The following is a 24,147-nucleotide window of genomic DNA, read 5'->3' as shown; positions in this document are numbered from 1 at the left end:
TGATGGTGTGATAAATATCCCTAATGCTTTATCCCCCAACAAAGACTCTAATATCTCATCGCCGACCTCTTTTATTTCACTTTTTTTTGCCACTTTTCTTTTTTCTTCTGAATGCATTGAGTGAGAGATTTTTTTTAAACCAACCGGCTGCCAACTTTTTGGAAAGGTTTCATCAGACTTCTTCAGCGTGGAGTGGGGGACTGGGTGCCTGTGTAGCTGCATCTGTAGCTGAGGGTTTGTGTGCATTGAATTTTGTGTTGAAAATACCTTCAATGCGTGGATGTGTGTGGGGGTAAGGCTTGCACTGTGTGGATGCCTACACATGTGGAATAATGTGACCTTGTGGAAGCTGCCTCAGCTCCTCATTGATTAAGGTGCTTAACATTTTTACAGGTACTAAATGTTTCATAAACCCTGACTAGGAGCCCCTCTGCCAGCGTTTTTCGAAAATATGACGACTTGCTGCAGTGTGCAGATGAAAAATGGGCAAATAATATTCTCCCAACTGAGGCAATCATGAAACTAGAGAATAGTTCAAGACAGGCTGTACAAAGTACTTTAGACAGCTTGAATTTAGATTTTCTGTCGAGCAGCTTGACCTTGCTGCTGTTCTGTATTTTAGACAGCCTGCTGATCTGACATGAGGGCATTAAATTGAGTGTGTTTGTGAGCTTTAAGCACAGCTATGGTGTATGTGTAAACTGTGTTACACTGCATTTTATGCTTCCTTTTTCATTCAGCTCTTCCTGCTGGTGCAGAGGTGTCCAGACTCAACTTCACAAAGTCATTCATTCAGAAAGTCATTCTGAGAAAAGGTTGTAAATCTGACAGCTTCGGTCATCGGGAATGGAGTTTCTTCTGTTTTGCAGTCCTCACTTTACGATTTGAGCTCACAAGATAGATTTTTTTTATGTAAAAAGATGACTGCTGCTTTATGATCACTTTCAAATCATGTGTTAATATAAAGCCATTATAATTCAAAGTTATGTTCAAATCACTTTTTTTTATTCTTGATCATCAATTCTCTTGTGCGCCTTCATTTTTTAACTCTCCTGCTCCCAGCCTTCTTAATTTTTGCAGTCCCTCCGTTTATCCCTGTCCAATCTATAATTCTTTATTTTGTATTATTCACAGTGTGAGGTGAAGCTGGCTCAGAAACGTGGGCGCTTGGAGAGCAACCTGAGCGGTGGGGCCAGTGAGGATGAGGAGGGTGATGATGGCGGAGACTCTGACTCCGATGACGAGTCGTCTGCCAAAGCCCGCTACTTTGGCTACATCAAGCAGGGCCTATATTACGTGACGGAGATGGAACGGTTCGCCCCGCCACGCAAGCGCCCCCGCACTGTAATTAAGAACTACCGTCTGGTCAGCCTGAGGTCAACAACACCAGAGGAGCTGTACCAGAGGAAGGTAGGAGCCTGACCTGCTTTGTTAATGACTAGAATGTTAGTGTTAACGCATACATGTTGATATATAACTTCTATGTCTTGCTTGGAAGGGAAAGGGCTTTGAGTGGAAGGTAAAGGTCTTTGAGTTTGAGCTGCTCTTGACAGAAGTTCAGTAAGAGAGATGCAGATAAGTTCATGTGTTGGTCCTTTTGAATTTTGCAAGAGTATCTCGCAAGCCTGATTCCATATTGCTACATTAGTTGTTGAAAGACTTGAGTTTTGATAAGACACAGGGAGAATTCTGAGGTTTCTGTAAAAATAATCCAACCAATCTGGGTGGCGGTTTAACACTGTCTGTTCTGTTGCACACATGTCATTAAAAATAGTCTAACCATTCGGAGGACCACCATGAAGACCATTTTTAACTTTGTGACAGCCTTAGTAGAAGCACAGCTCTAGGGATTGCAGTCGGTAGGAGAGTCCACCATTTTGGCCCAGACTAAATCATCCTAACAACTTTTAAGTTAGATAAATTGTAACGCTTTGTACAAACTTGTGTAAATGACTTTCCCATCAGCCTCAGATGTGCTTTGAGCTTTGTGCTATTTAACAGATTTCAGCTAATATGCACATTGTGTGTAATGCTGCCGTCCTCTGGGGGCATAAACCCTGAAATTTCAGACCTCATATAAGTACAATGAAGTGCAAATACACACAGATAGTTTCCACTTGTAAACATCTGCCTCAACTGCATGGAGAAGTAGTTCTCTGAGGTTCGAAATTTCAACCTCCAAGTTTGACTTGAACACATCAGTGCGAGAGCTGCTGGCGTTGATGTTTGAGCTTTGAATGAATGGCCGGTTGGTTGGTTACTGAGGTGCTCAGTGGCTCCGTGGAGAAGTCACGTCGCTGTATTCACATTTCATAACATTTACGTGATTGTTTTGACATTGTTTGACATGGCAGTTCAAGTCACTGTTGCAAAACACTGAAACCAGCAGGAGTCCTCACAATAAGATAGCATATTCATAATAGGGGAAAAATGAAGACTCACATTTCTGTTCCTGTTTACTTATTCATTGCAACAAACACAACAAAAATCTGATGCGTTTAGGCGAGAAAAGCTTTCGTCAGTGTTGATGCTGGAATGCCTTCTTGTGTGGATTTGAATGATCTTTTAGCTCAGCAATATAAACAACAACTCCAGAGCTGACATGCAGTTCTCTGCCTCACACAGTGTTAGAAATTCATTTTGGCAAAGAAACTGATATTACCTATTTAATATTTCAAAGACATTCCATTCCTAATTATACCGTCCCTTTTGTAAGGCCTTTGTCGTACTCAAACTGATACATGAATCACTGCCTCACTGTAATGCCAGTAATCATTTTTAAGAGCAATCGTCAGTTGTCTTCAGTGGTGGATATCACATTTACCATGAAACTCTTCATTTCTTTTTGCCCCTTAATTTAGCAGCAACTGAAGGATGACATATGAATCCGTTTGGTCACTGGCTGAATTATAACAGGCTGATCTGCAAAATTGGTTTCTGACTAAATAAATCCTGTGCAAGCTCAGTGAAGTGCTATTGTTTTGTTGGATCAGCTCCAGAGTGCTGTTGAGGAGAAATGAAAACCAAGCAAGATGTTCAGCCTGCTTTAAGAATATTTCTCAGTCCCAGGGGTTTCTCTGAAATGCTAATTGCTGCATTAGAAATATGGCTGTTGTTGCTTCTTACTACAAATTGCAGCAAAGACAACAACATGCTCTATCACAAAGCACAGTATCGGCTCTCAGTGGTCCCAAGTTGGAGCATGATTCATCAGTCAATTTTATGACCCATCATCCACTTCCTTCTTCATCATTGTCATCATCATTAGATACCATTAGTCATCACCATCAATCCTAACAGTGGAGAGTTACAATGTAATATATCATTATTATCTCTTTGTAACACTTGCTGCCCGCGGCACTTCCCCAGCTGCTGCTGCTCTCCTGATGAAATTGTTTTTTGTTTTTTGTTTTTTTTCTGTTCATGTACCGTATGTGAAGACAATACAGACACTGTGTTGCTTTCATGTATAGTGTACGTGTATGCATATTACCTTCGTGTTGCTTGTGTTGTGTTTCTGCAGTTTGGCGTTTCCATACTACATACTCACATAGAATCCAAAATGACGTGATTTCTTCTTGGAGATTCAACTCATGTGAGGTTTACAGTCCAGTCGTCTGTGGATAGACCAGTAGATCAAGAGAATCAGGGTTATTTCCTCAAGTCAGTCTCTTCATGTGTTCAGAAGTCCGGTGGTGTGTTTGATAGTGTAACCCTGCCAGTGTGCTATTCACATTGGCAGGACTGCTAACAGTTTTATTAGCTGAATCCAGAGAGAGAAGGAAGCAGTTTTTGATGTCCTCCTACGTGAGGTTTAACTGTGTGGGGTTCTTATTGCCCTCGAGGAACCACAGTCTGGCTAATGTGTTGCTTTGTACTCCTACACAGAGAGAGATGGATACATAGTGTGTCAGTCAGCGTACATACATCATGCACCTTCACACACACTGAGTGTGCCTGTATAAACTGAGGTGTCATGCTGTTAGATCAAATCATTTTGTGAGACACTGATATGACGCAGAACCTTTTTGCATCATGTTGACATAAAAGTCAGACAATTTAATGATTTTACTCATGATAACAGCAGCTACTGTTCACCAAAGAGAAATATATGGTAACAAAACAAAGAGTCTAAAGCCATGCTAGTGGATCTGTGAGACCGTTCTTAAATAAACGTGACGTGCTAGCATTAGCATGCTGATATGTCAATGACAATGTTGATATGTTGATATTGCTCTCCTTAGTATGTCCGAGTGTTAGACAGGTGGAATGTTTATCATGTTCACTGTCTCAGTTTCCATCCCCTTTCTATACTGCTTATTCATGTAAGGTTGCATGAATAGGGACTGGAGCTGACTATGGGAGAGAGGCAGGGTACACCCTGCACTGGTCAGCAGTCAATCACAGGGCTGACACGCAAAGACAGACAACCACACACACACACACACACTCACACCCAGGAGGAATGTAGAGTGGCCAGTTAACCTAATGTGCATGTTTTTGGGATTATGGGGGGAGCCGGAGAACCTGGAGAAAACCCATGCAGGCACAGGGAGAACATGGTAACTGCACACAAGGGCTGGACCTGGACTTGAACCTGGAACCCTCTTGCTGTGAGGTGATAGAGCTAACGGCCACACCACTGTGCTGCCCCGTCTAAGTCTAGTGTTTTAAATTTAGCACCAAATGCATTTGTGCATATCCCCTGACTTGCCCTCTGTTAGGTCCAAAATGTTACAGTTTAGCATTGTCATTGTAACTATGTACAGCTGCTAGCATGGCTGAACATACTTAGGATTTTTATTATATTAGTAAGGTAGTACCAATGCTGTGTGTAAGTTCAAACATCTGGCGCCTGATTTCCTGCGTGGTTTTTCCCACTCTGTCAGTTTGATTATCCTTCTCCAAATATGCCCAAATATTTCATTCCCCTTCAGCCATTTTCCTTATCCCACAGTAGCAGACCCAATCCGCACTGTGTCACATTGCACATTCCTTCACAGATTGAAATCTGCATGTTTGAGCTGTTCCCATTCAGCTTTTGGGTATTCAGAGTGCGTACTCAGGATTTTGGAAGTGCTGTAGCTTGTGCACATGTTTATTCAAAGTGGTAGCTTCTTTGTCCTGAGTGCGATAGAATATCGGGCCATGGACTTTAGCCTAGATATTTGCTCTAAATACCATGTAGTTTGAATTTGTTTTGTGCATTTTATTTATTTAATTCTGTGTAGGAACACAGTGCATAAAAGAGTGAATCAGTAATGTACAATTGGGATGATTATTGTACATCAAAAAATATACCTCACAGAATACAAACAGAATTAAACTGTTGTGCTGTTTTGTTTTTTGTTTCCAGCCTAAATTTTACATTAAATTGTGCTCATGGGAAAAAAAACTGTTTCACAAATACTTGTGTGAATCACTGACACATAAATATTATTCACTCATCTTTTCTGATTGCATACATTTGATTTTGTGCTGTCTGCCCAACAATGTGAAGAATGCAATATATATATATATAAATATATTGATCATCACCTCACATTGTTTTTATTGTGTGTGCTTGTTTATCTCGCAGATTGACAATGAAGAGTATGGTGAAGCCCTGTCGCTTGCCCATGCGTATAATCTGGATTCTGACCTTGTATACCAGAGACAGTGGAGGAAGAGTACGGTCAGCATTGCCTCAATACAAGATTATCTGGTAAGAGATAGAAGATATAAGAGAGACACATGTGAGGAGATGAGGAGGAGGGATGGTTAAGAAGAGAGCGAGAGATATGAAGAACGGTATCAGTTTTGGTGTTTATCACAGTATATTAGATGTCAGTGCATGTGTGTGGGCGAGTAGGGGTACAGCAAACGCTTAAGTGCAGCACAACCCCCTTACTCTATTTCACGCATCATTTTTATCAATTTGTTACAAATTTTCACACCCTTCCCTCCAAATTCTGTGTCTCATTTTATCCTATCATTTCTTCTGAACTTATTCCCTCTCCTTCCTTTCCTTACATCCCACCAAGAGCAAGATCTGCAAACGCTCATGGGTGCTGCACGAGTGTGTGGAGCGCGTCCCTGAGAACGTGGATGCGGCCAAGGAGCTGCTGCAGTACGGCCTGAAGGGAACTGACCTTGAGGCCCTCATAGCCATAGGAAACAGGGAGGATGGTGGCAGGTAGGAGGTTCACATATGCACAGAACAGATCAGTCCTTGCACACACGTGTTTGCATAAATGACAACTGATTTTTTTTTTGTCAGGCTCCTTTTTCAACCTAAGGCTTATTCTGGATTTACTTTTAAAACACACCATGTCTCGTTTCCTTGCCATATTTCAGGTTTATCATGCCAGGCGACGTTGACCTCGATGATCTGCCCTATGAAGACTTCCTGTCAGACGATGTGGAGCTGGAGATGAAAAAGGAAAAGGAGAGCAGGAAGAGACGAGAGCTGTTGGCCAAGGTCGACTTCAGCAGGTATACAGACAGTCAGACTGTTAGAAACTCGGCTGAGTTTTGCTGTTTGACAGTAGAAGAAGACAAAAGTTGAAGCAGGTAGAAATACTGCCAATTTTCTGAATGTACAGAGACTAGAGCGTTTATTTGAACAAAATTACCAAGGCTGTCTGAGACCATCCTTCAGCTGGAAGATCCAAGCTTGGTTGGCAAGCATCTGCCTTGATGAAATGTGCAAGTTACCAAAGCTTATATTTCACACATATAATCCTTTTGCAGTATCTTGTTCCCTTCTAGGCATGATAGTGGTATATCTGTCACTCAAAGCAGCCACGTGTTTAATTATGCATAAATTTAAACCGTAATATTATGTAAATGAGTGAGTTGTAGAAAATTCAGGACCTCGTACAGTTGTCATAAACAGACAAAATATTTTGGATCCCCTCGTCTTTCATCTAGCATTATCATCAGGTCAAAGTGCCTCTTTTCTGAACACCTCAGTTTATGACCAAATACCTGGAAGGTTATTCCCATTAGGCTTAGCTGTGCTTAATGTTAAGTGCTAATTAGAACATGCTAGTATGCTAGGGCTTTAAACTGAAGATGACACACGGTAATGTCATTGTGGATGAGTTAACAAACTGTGACCATTGAACTAAAAGCACCTCTGTGCCAATGAACATTTTCACGGAGCCGCTTGCATGGCACGGCAGTAGACTTTCTGGACTCTCAGTCGAGTTGGAAGCTGTTTGTAATTTTTTTTCATTAAACTTTCAAGATTTCACTATCAGAATTCTCCAGCTTCCAACTCTGTGTAGCAGTTGTTAGGTGGGTGGTAAAAACCTGACACTGACCTTCGTGAGTTGCCTTGTCGGCAGGCTGTTGCCTGCTGTTTAGAGAGCTTAAATGAAGTCATTATTATTCTCTGTGTCAACTGTAATGATGATTCCATTTGCTGAAAATAAAGGAAATGAGAGACTGTGGTGAAAGTATTTAAGGTGCAGACAAGGAAACCATGAGGAAATGGGGAAGAAGGTTGCCGAATGTAACACTGATTGTTTGATTAGGTCACACACCGGAGAGGTGATCATAAAGGCAGGGATATTAATGAGGATGAGGGGGAGAGCATTGGTGGAGATTAGTGGGTAATCTGCTGGAGGTAATTTATGCCTTTGTTGTTGAGTGCCCAGGGAGGGACTAATGAAAAACCCTTTAGTGATCACTAATCACCTCTCTCTCTCTCTCTCTCTCTCTCTCTCTCTCTCTCACACACACAAACACACACACACACACAAATAGACTTACCCATGTATCATAAAACACTCTTTAGCTTCACATAAGCTCTTGCACATACTACACACATTTGTTAAAAATGACGTTTAAACAGAAAGAAGTAAGCATATACTGAAATGAAAGATGCACAATTAAAATGCCTATCCATACTGTGCGTACAGGTATTTCAAGCTTCAGTAGCTGGATTGTGCTGTCTCTGTTGTTCCTCTCACCTCAGACACTTAACCAGTGAGCCTCCAGTCTGCATTTGAATGAGGAAGAGCAGAAACTGCGTAATATTGAACTCCTGTTAAATCTCCCTCTTGATTCTCTGTTTATTTATTTATTTATTTGTTTATTTTTGTCCTTTTAGCCATCCGATTTTATTTCAGTTTAACTCATTGTGCAATAAAACTGTTTAGCTTTATTGCAGACCTACAGTGCGTGTTAGATTAAGAAAATGTGCAGGATAAGAAAAGGATAGAAGATGGAGCAAAAAAAATCGATAACTTCCAAAGTATTAACAAAAACAAACATCACATTAAATCATCAGTGAATTGCTGTCTTTAAATATGCCTATTTTTCTCTTTTCTCTGTCTCTTGAGTCAGGGTGTCTGCCAGGCAGCTGATAGATACGTCCCCAAAATGTGTTTTTATATGTGTGTGTGCGTGTGCGTGTGTGCATTCGAGTGCAGCGAAGCCCCTCACTAATGGATTTAACCATGTTGCCTCAAGGACTGCGGCCGAGGCCTGAGACAGATAATAATTCTCTTAATTTCTTTTTAACTACACCACCATTACAGAAATGGCTTGGTATTGATCACAGCTGCTCTGTATGTCTGGGTGTGTGTGTTTTGTGTGTGTGATGCTCCTGTGTGTTTTTAAGGAGTGTATTTAACTACTGACTGTCACACTGAACGCATCTTTTGTCCCTCCACATCTTTAAAAGTTTCCTGTATTTGTGTGTTTATGTGTGAGTGTTTGAAAGACACGCACAGCCACATTTTTTTTTTCTATCACCACAGTCAGGTCAGTGAAATAAAGTGTGATTAGTCTTCACTCATGGGCTTAAAAAGACAACAAACTGACTTCTGAGTGAAGATCGCATATTGACAGTTGTTGTCTGAGAGGAGAGAATCGCATTTTCAATAATCAGAGTTAAACCCACCCAGTTGATTTCTGCCATCTTGCGTAAGAATGTGAAACATGTTCATTTCACTTTCAGGAAACACTGGGTTTTACAAAATGATGGATGTTAATTTTCTTCCCCAGCCCTCTTTTTCCTGGTACATTTCTCTTGTTACTACCAGCTTTACTGCTACGGGCAATGTGTTGTATGTGTACTCAGTTATCCTGATACGTAATATTGTATAAAATACAGACTTCCTCGGGACTTGGTTATTGGTTTTTATTCTCAACTGTCATGCACCTGTTCAGTGTGCTTTGTCTTGCATTTCTTGAAATTGTTGTTTTGACTGCACGCAGGCAGTTTTATCATGATGCTTCTTCCTCATCAGTCCAAGTATGCATAATAAAATATAATTCAGAATCCGTCGAGGGCCATTATAGCTGCTGCTCTGACAACAACAAGATAGACAATGCTGCAGTTGTGTTGTGTGTGTATGTGAGTGTGAGTGTGTGAGGGACAGAGAGAGTGTGGAGGTGAGGGCAGTCTGCTGCAAGGTGTTCATATCTGATCAGATTCAGACCTCAATCTGAAGTCTCATTTTCTCATTTGCTCCAGCACTGGTCGGGTATGTGTGTTGGGTATGAGTGTTTATTTGACTGTTTATGCTTTTTTCTATGGCGTCCACTTGCATGTGAAGGCATGAGCCAAAGTGTTTTTGTCTGATGGAGTCCAATTTTGTCCCTCACAATATGTGTGTGTGTTGGTGTGTTTATGTGGTTCAGTCACTGTCCAGTAGTCATATTTAAGGTGTTTGGACAAAGATGGAGGGGCGAGGTCATATGATAATAACCTGCCATTCTGGTAGCTTCGCAATACACACACACACACACACATGCACACACATGTCCCTTTACATTAGACAGCATTTGAGATGATGTGCAACAGTCTAAAGTGCAGTTAAAGTTGTGCACATTAAATCTTAAACCCTACAGCCCTCGATCTCCATTCAGATGTGTTGCAGTATTTTTGTTCATTCTGGCTTTCTTAACCATGTTTTCCCCTACAGTCGCTGTTCATTGTAAGGGCTATTCAAAGAACTAATAAAATCCTTTACAAAGGCACAGGCACCTTTTTGCTGCCCTTTTGCTTTATGGACAGCTTGCCCATTTGTATGTGTAACAGTGTAGTACACAGTGTTGCTATGCTGAGTGGAATTCAGCAGTAGGATTTGCAATTTAAAAGCAAGAGACATGGACCTGAATTGAACATTTGGCCACCTTTAACCTGTCAGTGGCCATTTACACGATGCAACTGCACTGGTGGTGTTCTAGAAATTTTTCTCAGGGAAAAGGTTTAAGGTTTTATTTTCTTTAGGTGAGTATAAAAGGTGATATATTATAAACTAAATCTTCTGACGGGATCATGCCAGCCAGGATATGTTGACCTTTAGACCGAGTACTGAGTAGTCATTAGTACATTGTCATATGAGTACTCAGTACTTATGAGTCAGACCATGCCTTTATTTGAACCGAGCCTGCATTTTGATCTCATCGAAACACAAACTCACAAAGTGAAAAATGATGCAGTCATGCTAACACAGTGGTGCTTTGGGCTAGATGCTAACATAAATATGCTAACATGCATAGTGTGTTAACCATTTTTACTAAATTTACCATCTTAGTTTTGTGTGCTGGTGTGGTCAAGTTTGCTTTTGCAACATTTTGGCCGCAAAAATGGATAGCTTAAGATAAGGATTGATAAGGATCATAAGAATAGATAAAGATCATCAACATTAATTCAATCATTATTATTATATACATTATGTAAATCCATAAGCATCAAGAAATTTTCTTTAAAAGCCAAAAATATCAATCTGAGGGTGGCACTATACAAAGTATATTTTACATTTTATATTTTAAAGAATCGCAATAAAAGAATAGTTTTATCAAACGTGAAGTCAATCAAATTGTTTTCTTCTGGGGCCGTTTTGTTAGTATTTGAATTTATGATTGATCCACGAAACTTCAAGAGGAATTCAGACGGGTGAAATAGCTTTCTAACATCTCGTCTCATCTCCCTTTCTCCCCCCTCTCCCTTCCACCTCCACTTTTCTTACTTTTCTCTGAAGAGGCAGAGCAAAGCAATAATTACCACTGGTACGAGTGCTAAGCCGCCGCTCTTTGATGTGCCAGAGAGTGTGTTGAGCCAGTGTTAATCTCTGTTAGTCTGTAGAGGAACCCTGATAAGGCCCGATAGTGCACTCTGTAATGAGGGATTAGGGATTAAGGCGGCGGTGGAGGGGTCAGCTCTTCTGTGGTCACACTGCGGTTGATCCTGGGTACGTTTTTAGGGAGATCTGGGCACTGCTCCGTCTGGTCGGGTTGTTTACTTACACACTTGGGTGTGTGAGTACGTGGTGAAAGGTCTTTTATTTTACTGCAAGTATGTGTGATGTGAAGGGGCATACTTGACCACTCACAGTAGTTTTTAGCTTTGTGCTTTCTTTCGCTTGGGTGTACCTCGAGTGAATGAATAATAGTTAGACCAAATATACCTTGGTCTTTGGTGGTCGTCCAATTTATTTATGGCTGTGATTCAATGACATCGAAAATTGATTTGATTCTCAGAGGGCAATTAGTTACCTCATTGACATCTAGCACCCCATACATAACAGCTGAAGGGTTCTTTGGTCATAAGGAGTTGATTTGTTGCCCTTAGAAAATGATTAGATCTAGAGGGCACTATATTGTATTGTAGTCACCAGTCCAAAGCATTGCTGTATAGGTCCCTGTGGATATACTGTATAGGGTCAATTTTCAGGTAATTTAAAGCTAGAGTCTGTGTTAGATCAGTGTGGGGACAAAGCTTGACATTTGATTTGACTGGTTAAAACAAAACACTTTTCAGATTTTTCAATTTGAGATTTAAAGTGGCTGTTTTGGATGTCAGTTGTTATGTTGTGTTGAAGTGCTTGTTGAGAAATGTTATTCATTTGTGTGTGTGTGTGTGTGTGTGTGTGTGTGTGTGTGTGCGTGTGCGTGTGTGCGTGCATGCTTAGGCTGACTCTGGAGCAGAAGGAGCTGTGTCGGAGCCGCCTGAAATTACTCTCATACCTGGACCGGCTGGCAACATACGAGGTAACAATTACAACCCCCGCCCCGTACTATTTATCAGTCCTTGGAAGTCCTGCAATTATCTATTACAAACTGAAGACGTACATTTTCACAGTTGAGAAGATTAAAAAGCCTTATTCTTTCTGCAACTAACTGTTATTTTTAGTTTGTATGAATTTTCTGATAAACAGTGAAAAAAGCTCAAGTCCAAGTCCAAGATGATGTCTTCAGATGTGTTTTTTTGTCCCACAGCCTGTCTAGGCCTCAGACATATGCAAGTTACAGTCCTTGCAATCAAGACTAAGAAAATCCACAAGATACTCACATTTAAGAATGTTGAGACAGTGCAAATTAAAATGAAAAACTCCCGTAAATAATCCATTTTCAGAATTTTTGTTGTAATTGTTTGTTGATTGACCTTCAAGTTAATATACTCATTTTTTCAGCTTTAGATTTCATAGCAAATCTGAACTGCTCAACTGAGTGTGAAAGACTGCCAAGGTAACTTAACCATGAGGTGAGGGCTTCACTGACTGCCGGTCAGCAGCAGAGCATCAGTCATCTGTCAGTCTGTCACTGGACCTGTTCGGATGCAACCACTCTGTAGTTGCATGTTCAAAACAGATGAAAAGACACTTTAAGACAAGAAACATGTTTTGGGTCATGGTTACATGCACTATACTGTTAGAAGTAGCTGAAACTGTTTCAGTGCGTTGATTGGTTCAGCTTGGACCCAGCAGGCTCAGCGGAGTCTGAAACAATGTTCTCCAGACTATGTCTCATTATGAAAACTACACTCAGGAGATTTGGGCTTGCATCTGTGAGACCTCACACTAAGGACAGTGTGTTTGTATAACTATTAACTACTATTAAAAATGTCTGAGGGTCGCTAAAGGACCATAATATGTCTTCATTGATGTCACTGCAGTAGATACAAGCAGTGTTTTTGTTAAACATTCTTTATTGTTCAGCTGTTTTTCCATCGGCCATTTTTCCATTCTTTCTCCTTTTGTCTCCTTTTCTGCCAAAGTACATAAGCTTTCCTCACATGCCTTTTACTTGTACTTTCTCTTGTACTTTCGCACTTCCCACTAATCCCTTTAGAAGTACTACTACGAATATGGATATCGTATTGTTTTTAATATCGAAAACTAGCTATACGTTGATACTTTTCAGAGCTCATTGTAAGCATCAGTGCAGCATATATAGATACATTCTTAAAGTGGAACCTGTGACTCTTGCAGCTGGTCAACCCTCGGATTTCAATAACATGAACGTGCACACCGTTCTCATCCACAATAAATCACAGACAAACAGGGCCATACTTTTCCTCATGCTGGAAAGGAGAGATGAGATTTTGCCCTGTTAGATATTCAACTCAGACAGAATGACGTCTCTCTCTTTATTCGGACATTGTCATGGTAACTGCAGCGCTCGTCAGATTTCTTTTGCCCCAATCCATTTTCTCTGGCTGTCTATGAATATGATATTAGGATTTTTATCATCCCGACTTGGGCTAGCTCTGTCTGCATAAGGGCCACTCAATGGCTATCCATCAGACTCACACATACACATCTACACAAAGAAACACAGACAAACCCTGCTTTAGAGGTTGCTGCAGAGATTTTATGCACACAGACACACATAAATCACTCTAAGCCAAAGGCCAGGGCCGCAAATGTTCCCTCCTGACATATGCGTGTGCACACATTTACGCACTCGCACTACCTTCCCCCAACTCAAAGGACAAGACGGCTGTATGCTAGAAAGTTAAATAGCACCCCTGTTGACTTTGTCTTAGCGCATTCATTTTGCAGTCACATCTTCTCACTCTTTTCCTCACATCTTTACTTTGACTTTCTATCTACTCAGGCTTTTTTCTCTGGAAAAATAAGCGTCTGCTTCACAAATTTCCTTTTATATACCTCAGTTGTACTGCGTCTTCCTAAATTCTTTTGGTCTCTCTCACTTTCTCTCTCCCTTTCACTCTCACTTCACACTCTCCAGGAGATTCTTGGCGGTCCTCATGCAGCCGAGCAGAAATATGATGCCGAGTTCTTCAAGAAGTTCCGCAGTCAAAATATTGTTTTGTCAGCAAGAAACTACGCCAGGGTAACATCACACTCAGACTCTCGAGTTATCACACTTTATTTGCTCGTCTTAGCTGTCTACATCTCCATTTGGCACTGATGTGACGTTAACTCAGTTATCATTTTATTAAGTATACAAAATGTATGCAGTCTTTTACAGCAGTCTTGCAGTAAATCTTGTTTTCATGAAGGTGATAATGTTCTGTAATAATGTGATAATGTTAAAACATTTGTTGCTTCATCTGTATGGCCATTTGGAGGCTACAGTTTTGGGTGCTGCTCACCTGTGTTATATTATACAGGGAGATTACTGTTCTTTAGCCTGCCCTCACTGATATACACTATATAGACAAAAGTATTGGGAATCCATAGACATTAATATGGAGATGGAAAAAATAATAGAAATACCTGTTATTAGGTGTGTCTAATAAACTGGTCACTGTCAGTCTTTCTTTGTATTTAACACAAAAGCATTTAGGATGTATTCCATAAGTATTTGCTGCATAATTCAATATAGACTTTGATTTTGCTTTTAGTCCTAATGTGCAGATTTTTTGTACAGTTTAAAATCAGTTCAGTAAGAGTTTTCAGTTGTTGGATCATGCATGTTTTGGCCTACAGGAGAGCAACGTACAGGCTCTGGACATTCTGTTCACTTACCACGGAGCCGAACTCCTCCAGCATCGGCTCGCCATCCTTTACAACTTCCCGGAAACCACATCTCCACACGAGTACACTATCCTGCTGCCTGAAGCCTGGTGAGACACACTCATTAAAGAACAAAAAGCAAGCAAAGTAAAGTAAAAAAAACAACAACAGTGCTTCAATGGGAACTGAAACAGTGCTGGTTGTAGTCCAGTCACTGAAAGCTCACAACAAATGTTAAGTGCTGCCTTCCTGTCTTTCTGTTGAAAAGGTGCAGCCTTTTCAGTTGAGATAATCTAGTTGACATGTTAAAGAAATGTTATTCAGATTGAACCTTGTTTGTCTTTTGTTTTTTTATTTTAATTCCAAAGATACATTGAGAGATTTACTCTTTGTCTGTTCAGGTGTACTCTAAATTATAATTTTTACTACTACGTTATACTTAAAATTAAAAATAAGCATTTTAGAAATGTAACATGACATGACAACATTTAAAAAAGCGTGGTCTGTCATTTTATACTTTCATCAACAATTTACTTTGTAAAGCGTATGAACAGCAGGCGTAAAAATACATGCATTACCACAAGGATGTGCTCCCTTTCTGCTTTCTGAAAATTTACACCTCTCTGGAAGTACACAAGTTGCACTTCTCAGTACTTTTAAATTAAAACCCCCTGAAACTGGAATCACAGCTGTCTCAGAGCTTGCACTTGAAGGTCTTTTTCGCTTCTTTATTCTCACCATCACACATCAGGATTCTTTGTATCGCTCTTGATAAAACGGCGCGCACACACACACATACAAGCTTATTCCTACATTACATTAAGTGTACACACACAGCCACAGCTTAAGGGCTGATGTTGGCAAGCACAGCTGTGAAACAAAAGGCGAGACTTAATTGTCGCTTCTTAAATTACACGCAAACAAATGAACACCTCAAAATGATACAGCACTAAGCTGCAATGATTACAACTATCTGCCTGCTCTCGTTTTAGTTCTCACCTTACAGTTTCTGTTTTGGGACTGGAGGGAGTCGGGAGAGGATAGGTGAGAGGGAGCTGATGGAGGGCTGCTTTGGAGAGGAAGAAGTAATTCTTCACCCCTTTATGATTCACTAATAGAGGTGACAGACAGATTTACCGATTAGTGCTGCCAGATGTCCATTTTGCCTTTTTGTTTCCTCTAAACCACTTTACAGTTTTGCCCATCTCCCTTTTATTAATCTTCCTCTCTGTGCTAGTCTTTTTTAATTAATTTACATACCACATGTAACACATGCAAACAAGGCCAAAGTCCTCATGAGGGTCATGAGTTAAAAAGTATATCCCATATAAAAATGATTGTTCTTCCCACTTCCATCCACCCACAGCCACTGCTCCATTTTATTAGCCATGTCTGAGTTTGTATGGAGGTCAGGCAGCTGTGGCTCTGCAGTGAGCATCCATCATGTCTCTGCCACTGTAGGGCAGTTTCCTATTTTCCCCAGCTTGTGAACACCAACTGCTTCTCCCAGCAGCGCTTGCTCCAACACTGCAGCAGACGGAGTTGGCTCAAGCCATCTGTTTGGAGCTCAGTCGTTATACACCAAAGTCGTGCTACACTGAAAGGGGAAAATATCCTCCTGTAATGTTGATCAGGTCTTGCATGGGCTCCTCTCGATACGTGGATGAATGCAGAATTGTGATATTCTGTTTCCCATAGCTTGAAAGAGTTTGACCCAGTGGAAATAAAAATAAACTAGAACACGAGCCCCGAGTTTGCTTGGCATCTCCATTTTCCTCTGGCCCGACTTCCCTGCTTCTCTCAGACTGACGTGAAGTAGATTAAGGGAGCGAACGAGGAATAATTCATTCCTCCCATCGATATTCAAGCTCTCACACCAATATTTACTCTCCACCCTCTAACCTGGCTGTCTTTAATGAGGAAAGAGGAGCGGGGAGTTGGGGAACGACATGAAAAAAAAGAGAACTAAAAGAGGAAGAACATCTCGATCTCTGTCATCTTCATGTTAAAATCCCAATCGTGATGGATGAACTTGTGCTGGAGTGTTGGTAAAAATCTTCCTACTTTTGCGTGCTGACATAAATCACATCCACTGCTCGGACATTTCTTATGTATTTTGTGATTGGCTAGAATTTATGGCTGTGTTTAAAAAAAAAACCCAAACTACTGCAGCGTGTGTCCAATCGGCCTTTAACTGCACCAGAGCTTTAGATGATTTGTAGCCGAAGGTATCTCCTCGAGTTTTATGGCCTCAGTACATATTTTTCTGTCTACAGACAAATAGATAAGAAGAGGAAATGCATTAATCGTAGAATAAGAGATATAAACGGCTTCTGTTCATCCCGGTGTTTCAGCATGTGTGCATGCATTCATGTGCTTCAGTGACTGTGCGTCCGAGTGTCTGAGTCTTGTCAGCGCTGGCACGCCGGGTTACAGAGTCATTCTTCAACTTTGGTTTCTTTTCTTGTGTGTTCTGTATTTATCTACTTCAGAACTGTCACACTCAAGGAGGCCAGGAACAAGTAAAACTTAGCACCAACATGGTGTTTAGAAAATAAATGTCCCCCATATTTACAATTGCGGCACTACCCAGACTCTTCAAGTTCTTTCACTTGTTTATTATTGTGCCCCTGTTTGTTCTTCCCTTATGATACTTTGCTGTTTCCATTTCTTATATGTTGCTACCTCTCACCACTGTAGTTTATGACCATGTTTACTCTGAAACAGTAAATGTCATTGCAGATTCATCACGTGCCATTATAGGTGGATGTAGTGCAGGGTATTTTTTGACTCCTGGCTACTCATTGGTCTTTGTTCTGATTTATTCTTGGGCATGTTTATATCTAAAACTAACCCTCAGCTTTCTTTAATTTTGTATCTTTCTCTTTCCCTCTTGCCTCTGCCTCTTTCTCTCTTTGTTTGTGTTTCTGCCCTTGTTTTTCACTCTCAGTCTGGATGACAGAGGTGAGTTGATGTTGATTCCTTGGGATGAGCAGAGACACAGAGACATGGACTGGTGCGAGGCGAAGGAGTGCAGGTAAACACAGAACACCATCTTGACTCAAACACTAAAAACTAACTGAGCCGTAGTAACATCTCTTCATTGCTGACGATAACAAAGTCTCTGCAGTGTAGAATTGTTAAAATTCGGGCTCCATACAGGCCAGATGCTTGTTCTGGCACCATTATCTGAAACAAAACATGGCATCCTATTATCTAAATGTTAAACATAACCATAACAAACTAATACCAAATCTTGCTGCAATGCCAGTTTATGCCATTTGTCTGCTTCTGCAGGGAGGCCAGCTTCATTTGCAATTTTATGTAGCGAGCTCTTTTTATTGCTCTTTGGTGTAGTCATAATATCAGTTGAGTATTGTGGCACGCTTGGCTGGGGATTGCAGACGGAAATTGTGATACTGTGATTCTGTGAGGCCAGCAGTGTATTTATGTTGGTGTTTATGTTTCTCCTTGCACAAATTTTATATCCTCATTCCTCCCAATTTTTGTAGTGATGTTCTATAGTTTGGTTATTCTTAACAAAAAGGTAAAAAATCTGTTCTGCCTTTCACTACGTTAAGGCTTCCATATCTTATTGGTGGCTGTTGAGCCAACTGATATTTGTTGACTGCGGAGGTCTTTAATAACAGATCATGTTCATAGTTTTACTTTGGTTTAAATATAGTGCACATATTTGTAGGAATGGTGAAATATGTGCAATAGTGTTTCTCATCGCCTTGTTTTTGAATAGATTTTGCAGAAGAAAGGATGATCTTACAGTTGTTTTTTTGACATAAAAGAAGAGAGGTAGAGAACATCACCAGATTTGTTTTTTAATTCAATCTTTCTGTTCTGCCGTTTCTACGTTTACTAATTCCCAAAAAAATGAGTAGTTGAAATACTCTCCACTCTCCCTCCATGTCTTCCTCAGAGCGGTACTGGACCAGAACCTGTTCGACGATGACAGTTTCCTGTACGACGAGGCTCCAGAGCTCTTGAGGTTCCGCACAGCTACACCCTCCATCGAGCTGCTGACCGACTGGTACCAAAGCAGAGCCAAGGATATCGACTCCTGCTCCAGACAGGTACAAGCACCTACATCGTTGCATGTTCCCGGTTGTGGCAAAAAAAGACCAAAACAAAACAAAAAATCAGTAGGGACTGTATTTCCGCAGAATTTTTGTCCCCTTCATCTCATGATTAGTTTGTCCATCCCTCGCCAGAGATCGAAATCAGCTCCATTTTCTTCAACCAAGATAAGAAGTCTACAGGAGTCTCAGGATTCTTCGACTTGATTGGAACGTATCCAACAGGATAAGGACTGAATTGAAATAAAGATAGTTGCTGTTGCACACTTCTTTTAGATGACTGGGACCAAGTGATGTGTTGGGAGTGTTGAGATTCAGACTGCATAAGGGATGTTGCCAACCTCCATCAGTAAAGGTCACTTAGAGCCTATCTGTGACAGACATTATCATATTTGCCATATGGACCTCTAATGAAGAGTAACCAAAGCTTCTGTCATCTGTGTTCTGTAGCTGAAAAATAGGACTTGATAGGACTTGTTTGGGAGAGTAATGGAATGTAACCGCTGGAGCTGCCCACTCTCTCCACCCACACCATCCACACCACAGCCCTGTCCCCTATACCTCCTTCATAGTGATGGATCAAGGTTGTAACAGCACTCTCTTTGTCTTTGTGAAAGGACTAACTAGGGTGCAGTCATATCTTTCCCCTTCATTTCTCCATTTTATCCCTTTCACTGGCTGTAAGGAGGATGGAGGAGAAGAGATTTGGGGGTCCATTGCTCATTTCTGAAGACAAGTGGGGAATCGTGCCTTTCATCACCCACTCAAGAGAAAGAAAGCGAGATTGAGAGACTTGAGTGTATAAGTGTGTGTGTGTGTGTGTAAAAGAAGTAATCTCTAGGAATTCACACAAGCTCTCTTTCATTCTCCCCCTTGTTCTTTTTTAATTTGACCTCATCTTCTTTTTGCTCTCTCACACATTACTCTGGTAGCCTCTTGGGATCATCCCAAACCCTCATGTCTGGTGGTTTTTCACGCATTTTTTTTCCTCGCTCACACCCGTGTTGACGCAGCAGAGAACAACACTGGAACAACTCTTCTGCAGTTTTTTTCTCCTCCTTCCTGCTGGCTTTACTTTTTCATCTCATTTGTTCTCTCTCATTTGCACCCTCCTCCCATCCCTCATCTGGTTGTGTTTATGCTTGGGAGAGCGTTTTAATGGAGGAAAATGGGGTTTGATTAAAAGGAGGTACATCAGAGGAAGCTGGAGTGTTTTAAGCAAGTCACAGAGCTGCAGGAAGCGAGGCGCTGAATGGGAAGATTGACAAGATGACTCAAAGAGGCTGATGGGTTTGAAAAAGCAGAGAATGGAAGCGCAGCCGAAAGAGAGAATAAATGAGATAAATGCTGGGCCAATGCAACATCCCTAGTTAGGTTAGAGCGTATTACAAACACAGAAGGTGGGGAGGACAGGACTAACAGATGCCAAGGTACAAAGGGAAAGCAATCTCATGGAAAGAGCTGTCAGTGGGAAAGAAAATCACAGGTTACAAGGGGGTGAAAGGGTAGAGATAAAGGATATTAAAAACAAGAGCTGTTCGAAACACTGTTGGCAACAAAATGGCACAAAATGAGAGGGTGGTTTCGTAAAGCAGACAGAGAGGGGGAGACAGCCATAGAGGGAGGGCAAAGGGCCAGACTTGGCAGAGTTCAAATGGAGGCCAATCATGGTGACTGTGCAGACTTTTTGTAAGAGGTGGAGAAAGAGAGAAGAGGGAAAGAAAAAAGAAAAAAACTGCAGCGGAGATGAAGAGAAAGTGTAGAAGCAACTTTTGATAAAAGGGCTGTGATGGTAAAGAGAGGACAGACAAAGAAGGATCAAATTGAGTTGGAGAATTAAACTGAAGGGTGCTGAAATCTGCTAGAGTTTAGAGCACAGAGAGACAGAGAGAGCGGGGGATACACAGTGTGCTACACTGGTACAGAGAATGGTGAGGGTAGGGCATGGAGATGAGGTCGTAATTAAAAAGTGCGATTTTAACATCTGAATTGTCTGGTTAGCTGGGGAATCAGGGGGATCTCAGGAGAGTGGGGAAAGAGAGAAGGAGTGAGGGAGAGGCGGAATGAAGAGGATTTTTACTCACAGTTAGATCAATAGACTTCTCTGTCTTGTTGTATCTAATTGCTCAGGCTCTGACTCAAGGTGATTTGGGTTTTCTCCCATTGTGTGTGTGTGTGTGTGTGTACATGTTAAAAATGAAAGCATACAATTATTTATTCAGCAAGAAATGTGTTGAGACAAGGTGAAGATGACAAGGTTGAGAACCTTGTATGTGTGCATGAGAGTGCATGTGCAAGATGCAGTGCTAACCATTGTGCTGAAGGGCTCTCCTTCTCTAAAAGGTGGAGAGAAAGCAATCATCACTACAGGGCCCCGCGGCATCTGCTATTGACTGGCTAGCATCCACAGGTGGCTGAGCATCGATTGGCTGGGCACGCTGCCAGCGTATAGGCGGTCGGATATCGATTGGTTGTTCTTCTGGATGGAATTTTATCGATTAGAGCAGCAGGAAGCCCAAATCTTCTGTTTTATTGCCCAAAGGCTAATGATTGGATATTAGTAATGACTGACAGTTATTATTTGGTTTTGCATTCGTTAGGATTTTGTTTATTTGTTCATGTCTCACTTCAGTGACCTCAGCAACAGTTTTTCAGTGACGTGGCACTGTGCTGTAAACGGATGCCTTCATTCACCTGCTGGACAAGTTATTTTGACTTGGTTAACTGGATTGGAACAAGGTGGAAAGATACAAAGCAACAGAGACAAAGGCATGTTTATGTACTTGTCTCTGTTGCTTTGTATCACAGACAAGTGCATGTGTATGGGAATAGAGTGTAATGCAACAGCATTATAAAGGACAACCTCAAGGTTAACTCATCAGATGTCACAGAAATTAAACATTAGAGGTTTCTTAAATGTATGATATCTGTTGTACTTTAATACTGCTTTGTCCCGGAGTATACAGTCTCCATGTTGTGTCTTTCATGCTGTAGAGTTTTAATCAGATGGCATTATGTTTGAAAGACCACTCTGAAGATAGCTTTCAGCAGAAATAATCAGCAGTAAAAACTTTTTTCGAAGGGTTAGTTTTTAGTCATACGAGTGGCATAGATCTAGGGTAGCAGCATTGCTCAGTCCACTACAGTTTGACCACATTCCAACAAGTATTTGCTCTTAGGTTTTGTACAGACTGTCATGGTCATACACTTTGTTGATCTCAGTTCCTCTCTAGCGCTGCCATAACATTAATATTGTTGAATTCTTAGTGAAATTACTTTTTTTTTTTAATTTGCGAGAGATATTCATGGTGCCCAGAAGAGGAATGACTAATGACTCTGTTGATGCCCTAACCCTTAATCTACCAGCAATTCAAAGTGTTCGCATAATGAGTGTAATATCTCAACATCTGCAAGATGGATTAGCAGTAACTTGGGTACAGGAAAATTATGTTCCCCAGAGGATGAAGGCTTCTGACTTGATCGCTTTGACTCTTCCTCTAGCACCTTTAGCAGGTTGTGTGAAATGTTAAATGGATGGGTTTCCATGCATTTTCATGTACACATTCAAGGCCTTTGTGAAATTTGTGGTCACCTGACTTTTCATCTAGAGCCATCATCATGTCACAGTTTCATTTTCTCCAGTACCCTGGTTTATCTCTCATTTAGCAGTTTTGCTATCTTTACGATAAGCATTTTAACCTCATGGAACCAGTATAGAATGGTCTCATCACTTAATAGATTGTACTTCATGAGGAAATAAGTTTGGCTGATGATGTACAGTAGATGCTTCATACTTGTTGTTTAGACTGAGCATTTTTTCATGTTGCTTTTTCCTTCTCTGTATTTCGTCAGGTGGACTGTGCCCTGTCGCTGGTGCGTCTGGGGAAGGAGCGGCAGATCCCAGGGCTCCAGCTTTTGTGTGATGACTTAGTCACCATGGAAACACTTGTGTATGAGACATCATGTGAATTGAGTTTGACGCTTAAAGATTTGCAGCAGCTAAGTGACATTGACAAGCTCCGCCTGCTAATGAAAAATGTAAGTGATGCCATGATTTCATTCTTTCACCTTTTACATTTCACATTTTGACTGGAATATTTTTAGTTTAAATCTGGTTTGAATTTGGTGTTCTACATATCATGAAATCATTGTATGATTCAATTCAAGATGTTCACTTGTGCGCATGTACTGATGTTGTATGATCGCAGCCAAAATGATGCAGGTATTAGTATTCATCTTTCTACTAAATGAAATGAAACTGTCCCTCTGTACACTGTCAAAACACGGTCATGGAGATGTCACTGTCATTATTGTAATCTAATAGTTTTACATAGTTACAGTTAAAAAGGATTTCATAGTTGGACCAGATCCCATTTGGAGATGAATATGTTGATATTGTTTTTAAAATGCAGACTGCTGACAAAATATTACTTATCCCACTCTCCTCTATTTAAATATGCTCACTGCAACATGCTGCTTTGTCTGACTCACAGCATGCAAGGTGTCCATTGTCGATAAAAAGAAAGAAAGCTCAACCTGCAGCTACATTTCATTTTTAAAGTTCCATAGTCTGGAATAGCTAAATACAACTTGAACAGGGAACAAAAACAAACTATTAGTTAGATCAGTAAATCAGTTTCTTTTTAATCTCTGAAATCCCTGACGTTTGAAACACAATCTTTCCATCTCTCCAGCAGCAGCGAGAGAGCTATGAAAGCTGGTCTGTAGCAGGTACTATAGTTACAAGTCCCCTTGGAGTACATAATATGAGCTGTCCTCTAAATTGTAGCTAATAACTGCCAGCCTCAGCCTGTGAGGACCACTGCCAGTAGGATCGGCCATACAGGCATGCAGCCAGGAAATGTTGTTGACTGCACTAACACATGCTGTTTGACTGGTACTCCCTTGGGTGATATGCAAGTGTGTGTGTGCGTGCATGTGCGTGTATGTGTGAATGTTTACCAAACTTGCCTAGATTAAATCTCCCTCTTTGCCGGTGTCTGATGTCTTCCTTTATCCGAGCCACAGTACAGCAACGTAAAATGTTTGTGTGTGGGTGTGCAAGTTTGCATTTAGCAGCTGAATATTTTTTTGAATCTCATTTTCCCATGGATGCTCTCTTATCTGTATATCCTGAGTTAGAGCTGTCTGCAAGGTGGAAGCCAAGCCCTGCACGAACTTGACATGCATTCTCACAAATCGCTGTGCAGCCCACATACCTTCGCTACCATAGTTCAAGTTCAGGTTTAATTGCATGGCACAATTTCGTGTAAATTAAACTGATTTAGGTACTTTGTAGTGTTCTAAAAATGTTAAAACCGCAAAGATCTGTCAAATATATATGAACAAGGAAG

The 24,147-nt window shown here is 40.9% G+C and overlaps 1 protein-coding gene across 3 annotated transcripts in view; it reads left to right on the top strand.

Moving 5' to 3' along the window:
* nbas (NBAS subunit of NRZ tethering complex) overlaps positions 1 to 24,147 on the top strand; it is a 137,921-nt gene that overhangs the window by 17,744 nt on the left and 96,030 nt on the right. For all 3 annotated transcript variants that reach the window (XM_046373882.1, XM_046373884.1, XM_046373883.1), the window contains 10 exons: positions 1,135 to 1,410; positions 5,579 to 5,704; positions 6,024 to 6,175; positions 6,337 to 6,474; positions 11,913 to 11,991; positions 13,975 to 14,079; positions 14,679 to 14,815; positions 17,656 to 17,742; positions 18,637 to 18,790; positions 22,646 to 22,831. In XM_046373882.1, the coding sequence (XP_046229838.1) occupies positions 1,135 to 1,410; positions 5,579 to 5,704; positions 6,024 to 6,175; positions 6,337 to 6,474; positions 11,913 to 11,991; positions 13,975 to 14,079; positions 14,679 to 14,815; positions 17,656 to 17,742; positions 18,637 to 18,790; positions 22,646 to 22,831 (1,440 nt within the window). The remainder of the gene's footprint in view (positions 1 to 1,134; positions 1,411 to 5,578; positions 5,705 to 6,023; positions 6,176 to 6,336; positions 6,475 to 11,912; positions 11,992 to 13,974; positions 14,080 to 14,678; positions 14,816 to 17,655; positions 17,743 to 18,636; positions 18,791 to 22,645; positions 22,832 to 24,147) is intronic.

This window comes from Scatophagus argus, chromosome 19 (assembly GCF_020382885.2).
Source record: "Scatophagus argus isolate fScaArg1 chromosome 19, fScaArg1.pri, whole genome shotgun sequence".
Taxonomy (NCBI): Eukaryota; Metazoa; Chordata; class Actinopteri; family Scatophagidae; genus Scatophagus; species Scatophagus argus.
Note: the sequence above shows the minus strand (reverse complement) of the source record. Positions and strands in the feature narration are given on the sequence as shown.